A 19138-nucleotide genomic window follows, 5' to 3' on the forward strand; every position below is an offset into this window, starting at 1 on the left:
TTAACAAGATGGTTTATACTTAGTAATTTCTTAACATAATGTGAAAAAAACAAGAAAAAAACAAAAAAAAACAAGGTGCGAACCTTGATTCAGTCAAGGCGGGGATAGCTAATTGGCCAATGAGACAAGCTAAGCATTCCTGGAGGACTTTAAATAGATGGAATAAGTCTAGAAAAATGTATCTTTCTGGCCCTGATCACCAGACCTCTACTGTAATAGTGACTGGTAGATTTCACTGCTTTCTTTATAGTTTTGAAATCTCTTAAAAAAGAATGGAGGCAGAGCTAGGTGGTGTAGTGGATAGAGTGCTGGGCCTGAAGTCAAGAAGACCTGAGTTTAAATCTGCCCTTTTAGACACTTTTTTTGGCTGTGTGACCCTGGGCAAGTCACTTAACCGGTGTTTGCCTCAATTTCCTAATCTGCAAAATGGGTATAATGATAGCACCTGCCTCCTAGGCTTGTTCTGAGGCTCAAGTGAGATATTTGTATAACACTTAGCACAGTGCATGGCACACAGTGAGTGCTGTATCACTGTTGGCTATTATTATTACTGTGTAATTTATCAAATTCAGATTAAGGCCTAATGAAAGATCATCATCTTATTGTATTCTGTCCTAGACTGACCACATGTGGAAATTTGTTTTCAGTTCTTTATTTTACGAAGGAAATTTATGAGCTAGAGAGTAGGATGGCAAAGGGCTATATATGAAGATTATTTTAAATAACTGGAGATTTTTTTCTGAAGAAGAGAAGACTTGTGAAGATAGGTAAAGTGCCTTCGAATAGTTGAAGGACTGTCATTGGAAAAAAGATTCAATTTGTTCTGCTTGCCCCCAGGGGGCCAGACTAGCAACAAAGAGGCTTGATGTAAGGGAAAACTTTCTAACAATAAGAGCTATTCAAAAGTGGAATGGACTCCCTTGGGAGAAAATGATTTCACCCTCACTGGAGGCCTTCAAGTGAAGGCTATGTGACTGCCTGTCAGATAGGTATTACCTTTTTCAGATATGGATGGATTGGACTACGTGGTCACCAAAAGCCCTTCTAACTTGTAGATTCTGTAAGAAGATTTTGTATCATAAAGAAATGAATGGATGCATCTGCTTCATCTAGAGCATCTAGATTTAGACTAGGAGGGAACCTGGGACAGATTTTATAACTGCAACGTTTGAAAGGTGACAACTTTGCATGTACTTTAGTTTTTTACAGACATAAGCCCTCTTCTCATTCTTACATTTACTAGTTAACTAAATGGCAAATAAATCACAAATTAAATTATTCATTAAAGGTAAAATAGTCTTTCAAGGTAGACTCAGTTTGAGAGTCAGGAGAGTTGGTTCCTGTCCTTGTTCTCTTGTGTATGGATTGACAGTTATAGTTCATGTTCTACTTCAGGATTTGAAAAGGACCCTTGATGAAGTTTAGCAAAATTTATCGGATAGACATTTATTTAGAACTTACTGTGTGCAATGCATTAGGCTAGTTGCTATGGTGAATATAGCGGATAAAACCAGTCTCTACCCTTATGCAGCTCATAGTCAGATAGGGGAGAAGAGACACAAATACAGGAGGGTGTAGGGGAACTTGATTTAGAGTAAGATGACAAAGGTTTGAATCTGGGATCTGATACCACCTCTGGGACCTTATGCAAGGCTCTTTTACCACTTTAGGCTTCAGTTTCTTATTTGTAAAGTGATGGGGTTTGAACTAAATTATCACCAGAGTCCACTTCAACCCTAAAATTTTATGACCTTGACTCTAGCAAAATATATAACCAATTTAACATTTTTTATGATGGAAAGTCACTGAATCAAGTTTTTCTCATACTTTGTTTTTAAGCCTGGAATAATTACTTCCTCTTTATGTGAGATTCCTATGACATTGCAGGAGAGGCAGGGAGAATAGTGTCAACAGCCAGGTTGCAAAAAGATCTATTGCTTAAATGCATTTGGAAAGAGCCTTAGTTCTTCTTTAAATGAATTTCTAAGTGTCATTTGCTGCAGTCTGGGTCTGGTTACAACTTGGAGTTTTTCATCATAACTAGACAGAATTCATAAACTAATAATTTTTAAAAGTGAAATTGCTTAATTCAGGTGGAAGCTCATGAAAGAAAAAAAAAACAGCCATACAGATGGGCATCATGTGAGGTACCAAAAAGCACTGGTCTTCATCATTAAAAAAGAGCTGGCTTAGATACCGTGTGAAGCTGCATGGTGGCTAACTCCATCCCTCTGCCAGAGGTTGTTATTTAAGCAGGGTTATCTATCCCAGTGTAAACAAGAATTTTTGGTTACCTCTGTTTCCCAAGAAGTTTTATTGTTTTCAGTGACATGTGCTGTGTGGTGTTTACAAACTTTATGTAAGCTATCATCCTAACAATTTTACTTTTATGCTATACAAAGGCAGTTTTGAAGAGGGGCTTTTTGCCAGTTTTGTAAATTAGATGTAAATTGATGTTCTGACAACTGAATCATCTTTAAACACTTGTACTACATAAATAAGTTTATAGTTGGCCACCTGTCTGGGCCTCAGTTTCTTCAGCTTAAATGAGGATCTTAAATGTGATCTCTGAGGTCCATTTCAACTCTAAATCTGATTCTGTGTCAGGCGCCAAAGTTTTAAAGATGTTTAAGCCAATATGTCACACTATGAAGACAGAGAAGTTAATTTTAAGACTTAAAAAAATAAGTGCATATATTTTATATGACCCTGTTTTAAATGAAAGGAGACTTTTTTATGTTACCAACTTTATTTTTAATGTAACTTTTTTTTTTTTGGGTAAAAACAGGAAATCTGCCTCGGAGACCAAAGTCAGCACCGGTTCATGATCTAAGTAATTCAGATAAAAGACAGGTGAATTTTGTAGTAGCTTAATATTTTAATGCATGTAGATATAAATGAACGGGTGTTGGAATTAACCCCCTTCCCTACCTGCCTTGAAAGTTTAAAAAAAAAAAGTTAGTGGCTAAAGAGATAAGTGATTAAGTGGGTAAGTGAATAAAGGATTCTGCTGAGGATTTTAAAAATTTAGCTTTAATTAATCTAGCATTCTTTTGAGTTCTTACTATGTTCCAAGTATTGTACATTGGGGCAAAGCAAGGCAAAAATACAAAAGTGGTCCCTACCTTTAAGGAAGTTACACCCTAATGTGGAAGATACCATGGAAATAAATGCCTGCACACAATAAATATAGAAGAAAAGGAAGGTAATTTTAGAGAGGAATGCTTTGGTGCCTGGGGTAACGGAGAAGGCCTCCTTGAAAAGCTGGCCTTTGAGCTGAGTCTTGAGAGCAGCCACGGATGTCGAGAGGCAGAGATGAGGGGGGAGAGCATTCCAAGCACAAGGGATAACAGAGATGGGAGATAGAAGAACATCAAGCAGATATTGCTAGACAGTTGAGTGGGGGGTGGCAGTGGGGAAAGTCAAGTGTGAAAACCCTGGAAAGGAAGAAAGGGGTCAGGCATGAAGAGCTTTAAATGCCTAAAACAGGACTTTAAATTTCATTTTGGAGGTAATAAAGAGCCGCCGGAGTTTACTGAGCTCCAGGGACATAGTCAAACCTACACCTTTGCTGACTGGAGCATGGATTGAAGTGGGGAAGAAACTTGAGACAGGAAGACCAATTAGAAGACTGTTGCTATAGTCCAAGGGAGAGGTGATGAGAGCTTGAACTTAACTTGGTGTCTCTGTGAATGGAGGGAAAGGAATGTATATGAGAGATTTCTACATGATGGTAGAAATGACAAGATTTGTGAACCCACTGGATATGGGGGGTGACTAAGAATGAGGAGGATATAGTGGCTACGAACCTGGGAAACCAGGAGAACAGCTGCACTTTGAATCGTAATAGCCAAGTTCAGAGGGGAGAGGGTTTTGGGGAAAAAAGATGAGTTCTGCTCTGCACATGGCAAATTTGAGATGTCCAGTTTGGAGGTCAAAGACCCGGATATACATATCTGGGAATCCTTTGCATAGAGATAACTAGATGCACTGGAAGTGATGAGGTCACTAAGTGATATAGCATAGAGACAAACCTCAAAAGGGTTATATGAATGTGATCTGCTATTTGACACTGCTATAATCATGATTCTTCAAGAACCCCCGAGTAGTGCTAACAAGTGGGCAACTGATGAAAGTTAAAATTCTTTAAAAAAGTGCTTATTTGCTTGGAACTTAATTATGATATGTGGCAAATGTCTCAATTTAAAATGTGCTTTGCTGGTTTAAAAAAACCAAACACTTAGGAGATGAGCCCCAAGCTGCATCAAATTCATTACTGCTATTACTGTTGTAGGTGCCTTACTGGTGAAGGTACTTGTATGCAAAACTTGTAAGATGAAAAGAATTGTAATATCCAAGATTTTTCTAAAGCTTCTTTAGAAATGTCTAATTTCCTATAACCTTTTACCCTTTTTGTATTGTAATTTTACTAATCAAATTACCTATCCAAAAGCTATTGCCACGACAGATTTTCAAAATATCCCATTATGTATATTAGGTGTGCTCTCTGCATAAGATAGAAAAAAGGATATGAAAAATAAATAACTTTTTTTAAAAGAAAAAAAATGGGCAACTGAGAAAAAATAATTATTTATTGAGGTAGATGGGGAAAGGGATCAGGGCAGAACATTGGGAGACATCTGCAGTTAGAGCTGTGACAAGGATGAAGAACTAGCAAAGACAACTGAGAAGAACTATTCAGACAAGAGAAGAAACAAGAGAAAGCAGGATCAAGAAAAGCCAAAGAGAGGATTCAGCAGGAGGTGAACAGTGTCACATGCAGCAAAGAGTTCAAGAAGGATGGGGATTTAGAAATACTGGATTGGACAATGGAGAGATCATTGGCAGCTTTGTAGAGAGCAGTTTCAGTTGAATGAAGGGGTTGGCAGCCCGGTGGCAGACTTCAGGAGAGTTAGAGGAAAGGAAATGCAGATAGTATAGATGAGTTTATCAAAAGTTTAACAGAGAAGGGAAGAAGGGTTAGTTAGCTGGGATGATAGGGTCATGTGAGGGTTTTTTGAGGACAGAAGGAGACATGAGCATGTTTGTAGGCAGAAGGTAAGGAGCCAGTAGAGAGGGAAAGATTGAAGATTCAAGAACATGAGGATGACAGGATGATCTACTGGAGAAGATGGATGAGTAGATGGGCTCAAGGGTGAATGTAGAACGGTTGGCTTTGGCAAGAAAGGCCTAATCTTCATCAGAGACAGACTTTATGAAGGGGGCAATGATGTCAAAGGGATGTGAAATGAGGAAGAAAGAAGAGCTCTTGACAGAGGGCCCTGTTTGGTTTTTTTCCCTTTCAGGAAATGAGGTAAGGTTGTGCCCTGAGAGGGTATAAGAGTGTGCCATGAGGAAATTAAGGAGAGATAAGGTTTGGAATAGTTAATCGGATATCAGGTTGTGAACTGATCATAGGACTAGAATGATTACCTTGCTACCATGAAGGCCCTGTTGAGGGTAGAGAACATAAATTTGTAGTGGACTTAGTCATCTGTGTAGTATTTTTTGACTTCTTCCAGCTCCATTCAGTAGTGCAAGGATAGTAGCAAAGGAGGCAGAAAGGGAATGTAATCCAAGGTTGGGGTTTTGCAAGGCATGACTAGTGATAGAGAAGGATGGAATGATAAAAGAGTACGACCAAATAAAGGAATTTCAGAGTTCATCAACATAGAAATAGAATATTGATGGATGATGGGAGGAATGAACACGTGGCCCTCTCTTTGTGCAGCCAGGATGGAATGGAGGAGTCAGTCAAGGGAAATGAGCATACTGAGGAACTAGGAAGTTAGAGTATTTAAGGGAGCATCAGTAGATAAGGTGAAGTGTCCTAAGATGATAGCAGGAGTTGGGGGTGGATAGGAAGACAGTGTGCCAGGCACTGAACTCAGTGAGAAGTAAGAAAGGATGACCACTAGGATTTATAGTAGGTGATAAATTTGGATAGTCATTCAGTAAATATTTATTTAGTGCCTATTCTGTGCTGCTACTTTGCCAATGTGTGCAGTGCAAAGAAAGGCAAAAGAAATGCTCTGCTCTCAAGAATCTCATAGTCTAATGGAGGAGACAGCACACAAACAGCTGTGTACCAACATGCTATTTATAGGATAAATTGGAGATAATCAACGGAGAGAAGGCACTAGAATTAAGGAGGATTGGGAAGGGCAGTCTGTTGAAGGTGAGAGTTTAGTTGGATTTGAAGGAAGCCAGAAGGTAGACATGAGGAGGAAGCATTCTGTGCATGAAGAACAGTTGTTGAAAATGCACAGAACTGGGAGGGGAACTGCAAGGTGTCCTGGGTCACTGGACCACAGAGTACATGGGGATGGGGTGGGTTGGAGTGTAAAGTGTAAGAAGAATGGAAAAGTGGGGCTAGGTTATAAAGGACTTTGAACCCCAAACAAGATTTTACATTTGATCTGGAGGTGGATAATGTAAACCACACAGGAGAGGATTCCAGTTGATGGTTGTAAATTCTGGAAGTGGCAATGGCAACGAATATTCAGGCTTCCCTAACATGAAGTGTGAGAAAAAGCACAGCTAATGTTGCAAAGGGCAGCCAGGGATGCAGTGTTATCAGGAGGCAGCTGGGTCTCAGTGAATTTCAAAAGATGGGAGGAGTGAGAAGGAAAAAGAAGTTAAATTATGGAACAGGTATTCCAGGGGGCACAGTGGAAGGGTTGGGCAGATGTCGAAGGAATAGGGTTGAGGTAGATGGGAATAAGAGAAAGAATAGTTGGGGTAGGAGAAATGGTTTTATTCAGCAACTGTAAGTTCAGTATCATGGGAGACAGGGAGAACAAAATGGGTTGGAAGTATGCTAATCCTTAAGAAGTGTGTCAGTGGATGTGAAAAGTTCCTTGAGGGAGGCAAATAGATGTTTCAAGGTTGTCCTGGGAGGCCTTGGAAGAAGGTATAGGTGGCAGGAGGGAGCTTGGTCAAAAGGTGTTGGTGTGAGGTGGGTCGGGCAGGAGCTGAAGTTGATCGAAGAGCCCCTCTGGAAGCTGGAAAGCTTTGACACGGAATGCACTTTGCCTTTGCAGCACTGGCTTTGGGCTTATTTTTAACATGATGCCATTGATACCAGGGATATGCTTTACCATCCTTTGCAGGATTACCCTTGGCTTTTGTTTTAGTAAATCTAAGGTAACATAATCATTGTCATGAAATCATATTATCAAGGTAAAACTAGTTGGTTTTGAGCATCTGCTCCTTGGACCCATGAGTTGCATTTTCTTTTGCTGGGATGCTAATAATGTACTGAAATTTCAAACAGTGCCAGAGCTGAGCTTGCTAGTAGATTTCTCTGCACTAGAGTTAGGTCTATTCTGGGCAAACTTTGGAACTTCTGCAGCTCTTATGTTAAGCAAACCTGGGGACAACTGCAGGGGGAGAGATTAAGCATTTATATAGTGCCCTGCTGTGGTTCAAGCACAATGCTAAGCACTTTACAATTATCATCTCATTCAATCTTCACAACTCTGGGAGGTAGGTACTGTTATTATCTTCATTTTAGAAAGTAGTTAAAGGACTTGCCCAGGGTCACACAGCTGGTAAGTGTCTGAGGCCAGATTAGAGCCCGGGCCTAGCTCTCTATCCACTGATTGCCCAGCTGACAACTGTAGGACTTAGCAAGTCAGTGTGGGTCTCCTGTGGTTGACATCTTCCCCTCTTGATTTATCAGGTGAAATATATGTGTACCTTGGTTCTAGTCTCATTATTCAACCAGCTTTGACGCATATCACAGCTTTACTTCTAGAGGATCTAGTTCAAGCATTAAACTGAATTTTTGGGTGGAGATGGTTAAAAGGTACAGTTGATTATGAGGTTTAGTTCCTTGTAAAGACAGATAGTCATGGTGTCTGTAATATTAAATCTTTCCCTTAGGAGGTCAGGAGTTCTTAACCTTTTAAAAATTTTTTATTAAAACATTTTGGTGACTATATTTCAATACAATTAGTTTTCTTTTTAATCCTATATATTTTACTTTATACATCTAAAAACATCATTCTGAGGAGTCCACAGGCGTCTTCAGACTGCCACAGAAGTCTATGACACACAAAAAAGTTAATTAAGTAGTTAAATATATCTGGTGCTTATAACCTAACATGCTATCATTTTATAGTAAACCCAGTTAATTTTAATCTGTAAACTATCTCAGTTTTTGGGGGGGCTTGGCATAATATAGCATAATTTAATGTGATATGGCAGCTCCGTGGTGCAGTGAATAAGAGCACACTGGATTTGGAATTGGTAAGACCCAAGTTCAAATGTGGCCTCAGAGACACTTTGTAGCTGTGTGACCCTGGGCAAGTTGTTTAATCTGTCTCAGTTTCTTCACCTGTAAAATGAAGATGTCAGTACTACATCCCAGAAAAGATCAAATGGGATACATATGAAGTGCTTAGGGTGCCTGGCACACAGTAGGTGGAAGGGGATGTGTGTATGCCTATTCCGTTCCTGTGTGATACTTTATATATTCTTTAGATTACTGATAAAGTCTTATTTTCTTTCTTTTTTTTTTTTTAGCTCATACCCAATGAAATATTTGAACCTCTCATATGCCCTGTTTCTGATTCTGAAGTAGAAGAAGAAATTCATGGAGAAATTGGTCATCCAGATGGAAAGGTAAGACTTTATAAAAATCACAATTTTCTTAAAATTTAGAATCTCTATCTATCTGCTGAAGAAAAATGAGAACAAATTACTATATTTACTTCTATCATCTTTCCTTAGTAGGCTGCTATAATTGTCAGCAGTAGCTTGTTTAAAGATTTGGGGAAAGGAAGAGTAGAGATATCTCTGAGAGTAAAACATCAAGTGCTTATGCACAGGTCTTCAACTCCTCTTAGTGAAAATTGAAACATGAGTCTCAGTGATGGTAAAACAATGTGATTGCAATTTAAGAGAGGCAATTTGTCAAATACTGAGTTAGAAGGGACCTTAGAGATATATCGATCTAGTCTTCCATCCAAAGCAGGAATACTGTCTATAATATCTCTAACAAGTAATCATATAGCCTGTCCTCAACCTCTACAATAGGAAGTTTACCACCTAATAAGGTTTTCCCTGCTCTAGCTGTGTTTCAGAGCTCCTTCTCCTTTAATTTTTATGCATTTGTTCTGTCTACTGGAGTTATCTCTATAGGATATCTATTTCCCTTTCATCTTTCATATGACAACATTCACATGAAAACATTTTAAGCAATGTATAAAACCAAAGTGAGGATCAGAGTATGAGTTTATATGATATGCTACCTGAATATATATAGTATGGCAGGTTCTGCCCCATTGGAAAAACCTTCTTTGAATGTAGTCTTGACAAGACAATCTGCTTTCTGAAGACTCACCTAAGTATGGAGCAGTTAAGCAGCAGGAGTTTGGCCTGTTGTTTATATATTTTTTGGCCCTAGCTTTCCACAATATAAATACAAAATGGCCCTCAGTCTTATGTAACCCCCTTCTGCTTCTGCATTGATGGTGTGGGAACAGAGGACCTAGGATGCTAATCAGCAGGCATTTATTAAGCACCTATTCTGTACCAGACAGTGTACTAAGTATCTGGAATTCAAAGAAAAATTAACAGCTCCTGTCCTCTGGGATCTTAGACGTTGGTGCTCTTTGATGTGAAATCCTTTTCTAATGACCAACAACTAAGCATCTAATGGAAGAACTGAATTATATCAATTTTGACATTCTTACTCTAAAACAGAAAAAAGGAAGTTGCAGTGAAGTGGAAGACTGGCTTATGGATTTTTCTTAGAGCAATGGCACAGTTAGTTTTATCCCGCACCCAAAGAACAAGGAACATAATTTCTTCAAATATCTGATCACCCTGTATGGCAGTGCTCATTAGTAGTATCAGAAGAAAGACTACCATAAAGATATTGGGCTGTATTTACCAATGTCTGTTGCAGATGATGAAATGGCAGAGAAATTCTACAAAAACTCAAAGAGTCTCCATATTTAATCAATATATTTTGTGACTTCATTGTAAAGATGGGGAATAGGTGGGAAGGATGAGAAATAGACAAGAAGAGAAAAGTAATGTAGCTCTAAGAAAATCTTTCTGGTTTCTTGTGTGTTTTGATCAAAGCCTTACACAGAATAAGGTCCTGTGCTGATATTTCCTGAACACTTTCTTCAACAGAAGAACTGCTGGTGATGAACATAATCACCTAATATAAGAAAAAAATAAAACTGACTTCATTTTAACAGACAGGAAATGGTTTGTTTTCATTGCTGATTCAGCTGTGTATAGCTCAGACCACTGACTAAAATTCGTGTTAACTAGAAGAATAGAAATGGGAAAAAAAAGTCATGCAATTGAAATAACTCTATCTTGACCAAGACAAATGATTTTTTTGGATAATGAAAAATTGATAATGGAAGGACAAAACATTAATAGCTTCATACAGACGTTTTACTGCTGTAGATACAGACACCAGATAAGCCCCAAATGCCTTGATCAGCAAACACTTGATTTACTTTCTAGACTGAGAGGAATATTATCTTGCTTGTAAAGTCTTAAGAAAGGTGGCGGAAGACTGAGCACTATCCCAGATAAAGCAGAAAGAAGCAGAGTGGAATCAGAGAAGACAAGAGACCCTACTAAGCAAAGTCATCAAAGGATGAAACTAGAACAGTTGAAAGATTAAAAGTAAAAGAGCTGAAAGATTTTCATAACAAGCTTTTTTCATCATCAAGAATGGCAGTCACCATACTTTGACAATATAATCAAATCCTGGATGTGTTTACAGAGGTAAAAATGACACTGAGGAGAAAAAAGATAAGAAAAACAGCTAAATTAGAGCTAACATACACAGAGGCGATCTGTGCTGAAGACGACAATTTGGGATCGATTCACAAGATACATCTAAGATGATGATGATTGTGAAGGCATAAAAAAATTTCACACCTCATTGAAGACAGCTCAGATCTTACCTTCTGCACAGGGCCTTTCCTGATCTTTCCCCCTTTCCTGCTGAAACTTTCCTTTTGATATTACCTGTTTATGCTGGGTATGTCTTGTGTGTACATAGTTGTTTCATGTTGTCTCTCTCAGAAGAAATGTGAATTTCTCAATGGCAAGGATAGATGTTTTTGCCTTAGCATAGTGGCACATGGTAAAGGCTTAATAAATGCTGATCGTCTGACCTTATTAATACTAAAAAAAAAAAATCACATCTTGACCACACAACTAAATGAAAAATGAATGAGATTCTGTTGTGTGGATTTTTTAAAATTTGATTTAATGGAGCAAAAATGACAGCTTAAAGAGTTCTCTTCCAAAAAGTTATATCTTATTCATACATAAAATTATTCAAGATTCCTTGAAAGATATTTAACAAATGAGAGAACATTGTTTACTACTCTAATTGTCAATATCAGGAAAGCATAAAACACATGCTTGCCCAAGATATATACCACTGTGATGGAAAACCAGCAAAGATTCAAATTTTGAAGGACTTCCTTTGGATGGTAAGGTCCTCCAGATGCTGTTTGCAGATTAAGCTTGTGCTGATTGCATCATTCCTTGGACCACAACACTGCTTTCTAAAAGAGAGCAATTACTCAATCATTTGGGCTAACTATATGCCTTAGGAAAAACAAAGTGAATTAAAAGGTTTTCCTCTTAGCTTTTGACATGCAGTTGGATGGATAACCAAAAAAAATTTTTGTCCTACCATGTATAATTGGGAAAGACAGAACAAATGATCAGTGAATTTAGCACCATGACTAAATAAGGAAAGAAAATAGGGGGGAAAAATTGCATAGCTTTTCTAATGAGCATTCTCTGTAAATTCTACCATTGTTTTAGGACAAAACACTGAAGCCTCTTAAGACTTAAAAAAATGAGGTATCACACAGAAAACAATGAAGTACATGACGGATGTAAGCATGCTAGAATAAGTCTTCAGACTAGAGCAACTGAAAGATAGGTTGTCCCTAGTAAGAGCAAATTCATGTAACATAGCTGGATGTTCACTTTGACGTATATGAAATTTCCTCACCTATATTGCCCAATACATTTTTCTTCCCTAAGCCTCCCAGAGTACCATCCTTCCCTTACAAGAAAAAAAAACACCTTATTTTTCCAAACTAACCAGTCTTTTGGAAATTCAAGTTATATGCAGTGTTTTACAATGTAGTCCCTTACTTTTGTAAAGAATGGGGAGAGGTGCTTTTTCAAATCTTTTATCTTGGACTAAGCTTGGTCATTATCATTTCATTGCATTCATTTAAAAAATTGTTTTGTTCTTTCCATTTACATTGTTATAGTTATTGGGTATATTGTTCTTCTGGTTCTGGTTGCTTTATTTTGCATTAGTTCATGAGTTTCCCTTATATATTACTATAATTCCTATAATTATTCTACCTCTTCTAGTTTGGAAGTCATCCTTGGTTTTGTTTTCCCCTCTAACCTAATCATCTCCCATTTCCAATCTTACCTACTAAAATTACATGAACAAAAATTGATTTCTATAAGCAGAGAAAGACATCCTTTTACTTAAACATCTTTTTAAGATGAGGTGCTTAGGAGGTTGTGGGGGAACAGGGACGGGAAAAGCTGCTTGGCCTGGTATTCTAGATAAAAAAAAGTGGCAGTCTCAAGTCATAGTCAAAGCAGTTTTTTTATTTTTAAAAACTATAATAACATCTATGTGCGCACCTCCCCCGTGGGGGAGGGGGAAGAAAAGCAAAATCCTTGTAATACATATAGTCAAGCAAATCCATTCCAACATTGTCCACGTACAAAAAAAAGTATGTCTAAATCTGTACCCAGCCTGTCACTTTTATCAGATGCAAATTTCTTCATGATGACCAGTATAAATTTACTATTTCTAGAAAGATTCAGAAGGTAAACAAAGAAAGTAGTTTGAAAAAGCAAAAAGGGGGAATGATTGCATAGCTTCCTTCTCATACTTTCTGTGTTGTTTTTGGAGTCCTATTCAAATAGTATTTATCAAGGGATATGGCATGGCCCAATATATATAGTTCTAGATATAAAATGGAAAACCTAGCAACAAAATTCTAGCAACATTGTAACACCATTTATTATGCATGCTAGCCAGGGAACCAAACCATGTCCTTTCTGTTTCTCATCCTAAGGTACCACAGGCTTTCCAGGCAGATACTAGGTTCATTCCAGTATGGCCCTTAGTGTAGTAAAGACCACAAATTACTATAAAGAATGAAGGAAAAGTGCATGGGAAATGGGAGTCATAGACACTTAGAATTAGAAGGGACATCAGAAGTAATCTGGCCCAACCTGTACCTGAACAGATATAAAACTCATTCTTTCGGGCCCACCCATTACAATTTTGGACAGCTCTGGAAACGGGAAATAATCTGAATCAATGTGGTCTAGTGCTGATACATTTTTGATATTAGAAGATCTAAGTTTATATAATAGTTTTATTTACTGTGTGCTCATAGCCAAGTCACTTTTTAAAAATCGCATTGGATGATATCTCTGAGGTCCATTCCAGTTCTATGTCTTATGATTTCTATGTTGCCATGATTATCTGTACATGGAATAAAATCATCTTTATCTTTTTTGTTTTTAGGTTGAAAAGGTTTTAAAAAGTGGGTGCCATGTTATCTTGTTTCCAAATGGAACTCGGAAAGAAGTGAGCTCAGATGGAAAAACTATCACTATTACTTTTTTCAATGGGGATGTGAAAAAAGTCATGCCAGATGAAAGAGTGGTATGTTTCCATAGATATATTTTCTACCCCTTTATGTTTTTTATATATACACCCCCCCATATATATATCTATATATGTATATATCTATATCTATATATATCTAAACATTTATATTTGTGTAGACTTATCTATATGTGTGTGTGTGTATATATGTGGGTGTACACACAGACATACACAACATGAGCAAATCATAATGGTTTTTTTTTCCTTTACAGATTTACTACTATGCAGCTACTCAGACCACTCATACCACTTATCCAGAGGGACTGGAGGTTTTACATTTCTCAAGTGGACAAATAGGTGAAAATTGTGACTTTTCTTCAGTTCCTTCTCTATTCTTATCTACTCTCCAAAATCAAAATAAGAATGAAGGTTGACGTTATACACTCACACTCACTGTGTCTCTTTTCTATATATATTTTTAACCTAGAAAAGCATTTTCCAGATGGAAGAAAAGAAATTACATTTCCTGACCAGTCCATTAAAAATCTATTTGAAGATGGGAGAGAAGAGAGCATTTTCCCAGATGGTACCATTGTTCGAGTACAACAGTAAGACTTGCTTTAAATCCAGTAATAATTTAAAAATTACATTCTGGCTTTTCTTACTACACAGTTTCACTCCCGTTCCATCAAAAACAAATTTGCAAATCTGTATTGTGTCAGATGTTGAGTCATTAGTTAAGATATATTGCAGATAGACAGTACCTTTCCCGTACCAGATTTAGAGTTAGTTGAAAACTAATTGAAAAACTGCATATATATCATAGCCCAGTATTCAAATAAATATTCTCTATAAACAGTGCATGTGCAAATTAGACTGTAGAAAGTAAGGATGAACTCCAATCAAAGAATGCTTCCTGACAGTATAGTTATTTTAGTTGAATATTAGGTAGGAGTGAACATGGTTTAACAGGGAGGCTCAGAGGTAGGTACTAGTAAGTCGGCCTAGGAAAGAGATTTGTGTATATACTGACAAGATGGCCTAACAACTGGCATGATCATTATTTGATGTGATAAATTATAGGTACGAATGGGGCAGCTAGGTGGTGCAGTGGATAGACCACTGGCCCTGAAGTCAGGAGGACCTGAGTTCAAATCCGGTCTCAGACCAAACACTGTGACCCTGGGCAAGTCACTTAACCCCAATTGCCTTTAAAAAAAAATTATAGATACTATTGTAAAGTTTTGTAGTAGGTATAGACTAGATAGATGCATAAAATGTCATGAAGACCACAGTAGGTGCGTGTGGTAATCAGAGTGTGAGATTAGAAGAAAGGTCTGGACAGAGATGATCAAAACTGAAAGGAAGGATCAATTCTTTCTATGGTTGAAAAAAAATAGAATTTATTAAATAGGTGTAGGAGATAAAGGGCACAGCAGTTTTTTTTTCTTTTAGACAAATGCTAAAACAAATACATAAGAAAAAGAAACACTGGAAACTAAAATATAAAATGAAAAACGTCACGTGCACAGTAGAACATAGAAGATTCAAATTATATAGTGGTAACTTTTCATTTCAAGAAAGCCATTATGTTGAAAGCTGTCCATCTTTGCTTCCTTGTAGGTTTTCTTTTGTTCTCTGCTGTACACTTTTTACTTTGTTCTTTTTACCCCTTTCCTCCCCACCTACCCACCACCCCAAGGCTACAGTTGAGCATTGGATATATTTATATATAGGTATTGATATACATAAATACTTATACATACATACATACATACACACACACATACTTTCCCTAAGAGATTCTACTCTTAATCTCTTTGTGCATCTGTTTATTTTTCCTAATCCCTCCTAATTCTTCTACTTTACTTCTACCTGCTACCTTACCCTATTACTTAACCTCCCCCCACTCTAGCAATCCCTCCCATATTCTCTCATTCCCCTAAATTTAAACCCCATTCTAGATTCCCTTTTAACCTATTCCCACACCCTCTCCTCTAAAGATCCCTCCTTTATCCTTTCCCTCCTCCTGTTGCTGTTTTCTTTCTTTCTAAATTAGTTGACTTTTATACTCTTCTAAATGTATTTGTGTTTCCCCCTCTTAAACCCATTCCTGATGAGAGTAGGTTCCAAAACTAACAGCCTCCCTCCCCCATCTAGTTCCTCTGTATTGGTTCTTCCTCTTGTACCTCATTTATAAAAGATAATTACTCTTTTAGTTGTACTTGAATGGTTTTACTTTTTGAAGTCATATCATACTCAGGTAACCCCAATCTTCCTTGTAAGTTATCTAATTACTAGTAACAATCTTAGACATAGGTTTTACATTGTTCATACCTAAAAGGTAAACATTTTATCCTTACTTAGTCCCTTGTAATTGGTCATTGGTATGTACCTTCTATTTCTCTTGGCTCTTGTATGTTAAATCTTGAAGCTTAGGGTTGTTTTTTTTTTTTAACAAAGACTTGAAAGTCTGAGAATTTATCAAATGTCCATTTTTTTTCCTCATTCAGAATTATGCTTAGCTTTGCTGGGTATATATTTGGCGAGAAGCCCAGTTCTTTTACTCTTCCGTATACAGTGTTCTACGACCTGCGATCTTTTAGTGTCACCACTGCTGGGTCTTGTGTAATTCTAATTGTGGTATCATCATATGTAAATTGTTTTTTTCTTGTTGCTCGTAATATTTTGTCCTTGATCTGGGGGTTTCGAAATTTGGCTATGATATTCCTATGAGTTTTCCTCATAGGATCTCTTTCAGGTGGTGATCAGTAGATTTTTTTTTTCTATTTCTACTTTCCCCTCTTGTTCTAATGCTTCAGGACAATTTAAAAAAATTATTTCTTGTATTATTGTATCAAGATTCTCTTTTTGATCAGAATTTTCAGAGGGGCAGCTAGATGGTGCAGTGGATAGACCACCGGCCCTGAAGTCAGGAGGACCTGAGTTCAAATGTGGCCTCAGACCAAACACTTGACACTTTCTAGCTGTGTGACCCTGGGCAAGTCACTTAATCCCAATTGCCTTAAAACAAACAAACAACTTTCAGGTAGTCCAATTATTGTTTTCTCTTTTTGATCTGTTCTCTAGATCTGTTTTTTCTTATGAGATATTTCACATTCTCTTCCATTTTTTCCATTCTTTATATTTTGTTTTTAAATTTCTTCATCTAACTTCATTGGCATTCCTTTGCCCAATTCTAATTTTCAAGGACTCATTTTCATTTCTTTAAGATTCGGGATCTCCCTTTCCAACTGGTTGACTTTGTTTTTATAATCTTGTTTTACTTGTATTATTTTTCTTTTTAGTTCATCCTCAGTCTCTCTCATTTGAAGTTTTTAAGTTCTTCAATGAGTTCTTTTTGGGCAGGTGACCATTTGACATTACTCTTTGGGATAAAACAGAGTTTCTTTGCTTCAGTATCCTCCTCTGAAGATAAACCCTGATCTTCTCTATTCCCATAGTAGCTCTCTCTGATTGGATTCTTTCTCCTTTGCCTGTGCATTTTTTGTAATAATTTAGTTTTTATAATCACCTCTAGTTCTGGGGCATAGGGGATGTGCCTCTAATCCTCTTCAGTTCACCCTTCCGACCTTGAACTAAGACCTCCAGCCTCCCGTAAGTGCCCACAGCAGAGGGGTCCCCACCCCTCTGCTTCTGCACTCACTGGGCATGTGCTGGTTCCTTCTCACTTGGCTGCTCTCCACAGCAGAGCAGGGTCTAGCATTGCTTGTCAGAAGAGGTTCCCTTGATCTTCTCCAGGGCAGATGCCCAACTCCCCTTTCTGTCCCAGGGGTAGAAGTTCCTGTGGCTGGAGCTGAGGCAGCCTGCGAAACCAGTTAACTCCAGGGCTTGCCACTTGTTGAAGGGGATCCTAGCCTAGAGGTATTTTTCTCTTCACAGGGAGGAAATCTCGTCCAGGATATTTCTCCAGTTGTCCCAGAAGGACTCCTCTTCTGCCCCTACTCTTGCTTTCATGGCTCTATGTTCATCCAGAGGTGCTATTTTATCTCTTGTGTAGGAAAATCTCGAGAGCTTGAAATTTTCTGACCTAGTCTACCATCTTCCCAGAATCTTCTCCCACAGGGCAGTTTTAAGGCTTGAGCCTAGTAGAACCTGGGAGGTTTTGGTGAAGGAGATGTGGTAAATAAGTTTATTTTGGTGTATTCTTTTTAGGCAGTTGGGGTTAAATGACAGGCCCAGGGTCACATAGCTAGTTAAGTGTCAAGTGTCTGGTCTGAGGCCAGATTTGAACTCAAGTCCTCCTGACTTTAGGCCCTAGCCACTGTGCCACCTAGCTGCCCCAAATAACAAATTTATTTTAACATGTTCAGTTTCAGTGGGGCATTAAGAACAGAGGCAAAAGGAGCTGTAACATGAGGGCTAGAGCTAAATAGTGGGAAATTGTTTACAGCTGATAACTGAAACAGTGAAAATAGATGTATGTAAGGTTTGTAGAGGGAGGAGAAGACCGAATTTTGACTGGGTGTTGGAGGGGGTGCACTAAGAGGAATCATCCATTGAAGGCAAAGATAGAGAAAAGAATTGGCAACTATTATTATTATTGGTTTAAAGTAGTGGCAGCTTCTATACATAAATAAATTCGTGATTTTTTTTTTTAAAAACAGAGATGGCAGCAAAATAATAGAATTTAACAATGGCCAAAGAGAACTTCACACTCCCCAGTTCAAGAGGCGAGAATATCCAGATGGCACCATTAAGACTGTATATTCTAATGGCCACCAAGAAACAAAGTATATATCTGGTCGAGTAAGAATTAAAGATAAGGATGGTAATGTTCTGATGGATACCAAGTTGTAGCAAACTGTTTCTTACTCATGAAGTGATATGTGGTGCTTTGACAACAAATTTCCATTTTTTCTTTTAAAAATGTGTATTTCTGTAAATTCTACAGCGGCTTGTTAATCTGTACATAGTGTATAAAATGAAAAGTTTTGATGTTTTCAAATATCTAAAATAAAGATTAAATTTGATAGCTTGTCCTACCTGTACTTTGATATTTTAATACAAAATGATTGATAATAATGAAATGGAAGACAAAACACACAACCATGAAAATTAAACCAGCTAGCAGAAGATAAAATTTATATAACTGACTTTTTTCCTAAAATGAAAATTCTTGGGCTAGATTTTAAACTGAAGTTAAGTATTGGCAATACACTGACTTAAACACAATGGCAACAGTACAAATGATTAAGTAATTATGTGGAAATCAGTCTCTTGGCAACATGTGGAATAGAGGACTAAGGCTAGCAAGTTTTTATTTAAAAAAGCATAGAACAATAAAAATGATTAAGTGCTAAAAATTAGGCTAATTATAAGGGATTAACTTGACTAGCTAGCTGTGTTCTTCTATAGGCTGAAGACTGTTATCAAATGAAAAGAAGGTTGTTTTTAAAAATTCTGAGTCCCAGGCTCCCTGTACCTTTTAAGTTTGCAATAAGGAGTCAAATGTGGGGATAC

The 19138-nt window shown here is 37.5% G+C and overlaps 1 protein-coding gene across 8 annotated transcripts in view; it reads left to right on the forward strand.

The window, feature by feature from the left end:
- CPAP (centrosome assembly and centriole elongation protein) overlaps positions 1-18648 on the forward strand; it is a 50728-nt gene extending 32080 nt beyond the window's left edge. For 3 of the 8 annotated variants that reach the window (XM_020968780.2, XM_078147086.1, XM_078147087.1), the window contains 6 exons: positions 2789-2853; positions 8530-8628; positions 13571-13711; positions 13927-14011; positions 14142-14262; positions 18283-18648. In XM_020968780.2, the coding sequence (XP_020824439.2) occupies positions 2789-2853; positions 8530-8628; positions 13571-13711; positions 13927-14011; positions 14142-14262; positions 18283-18475 (704 nt within the window). In that variant the 3' untranslated portion in view covers positions 18476-18648. Of the gene's footprint in view, positions 1-2788; positions 2854-3511; positions 3656-8529; positions 8629-13570; positions 13712-13926; positions 14012-14141; positions 14263-18282 lie in introns of those variants that run through there. The other 5 variants (XM_078147085.1, XM_078147088.1, XM_078147090.1 and 2 more) reach the window with 5 other exon arrangements.
- Positions 18649-19138: the final 490 nt, after the last annotated feature.

The sequence above is a fragment of the Phascolarctos cinereus genome, unplaced genomic scaffold (assembly GCF_003287225.1).
Source record: "Phascolarctos cinereus isolate Bilbo 61053 unplaced genomic scaffold, phaCin_HiC Scaffold_726;HRSCAF=1367, whole genome shotgun sequence".
Lineage (NCBI taxonomy): Eukaryota > Metazoa > Chordata > Mammalia > Diprotodontia > Phascolarctidae > Phascolarctos > Phascolarctos cinereus.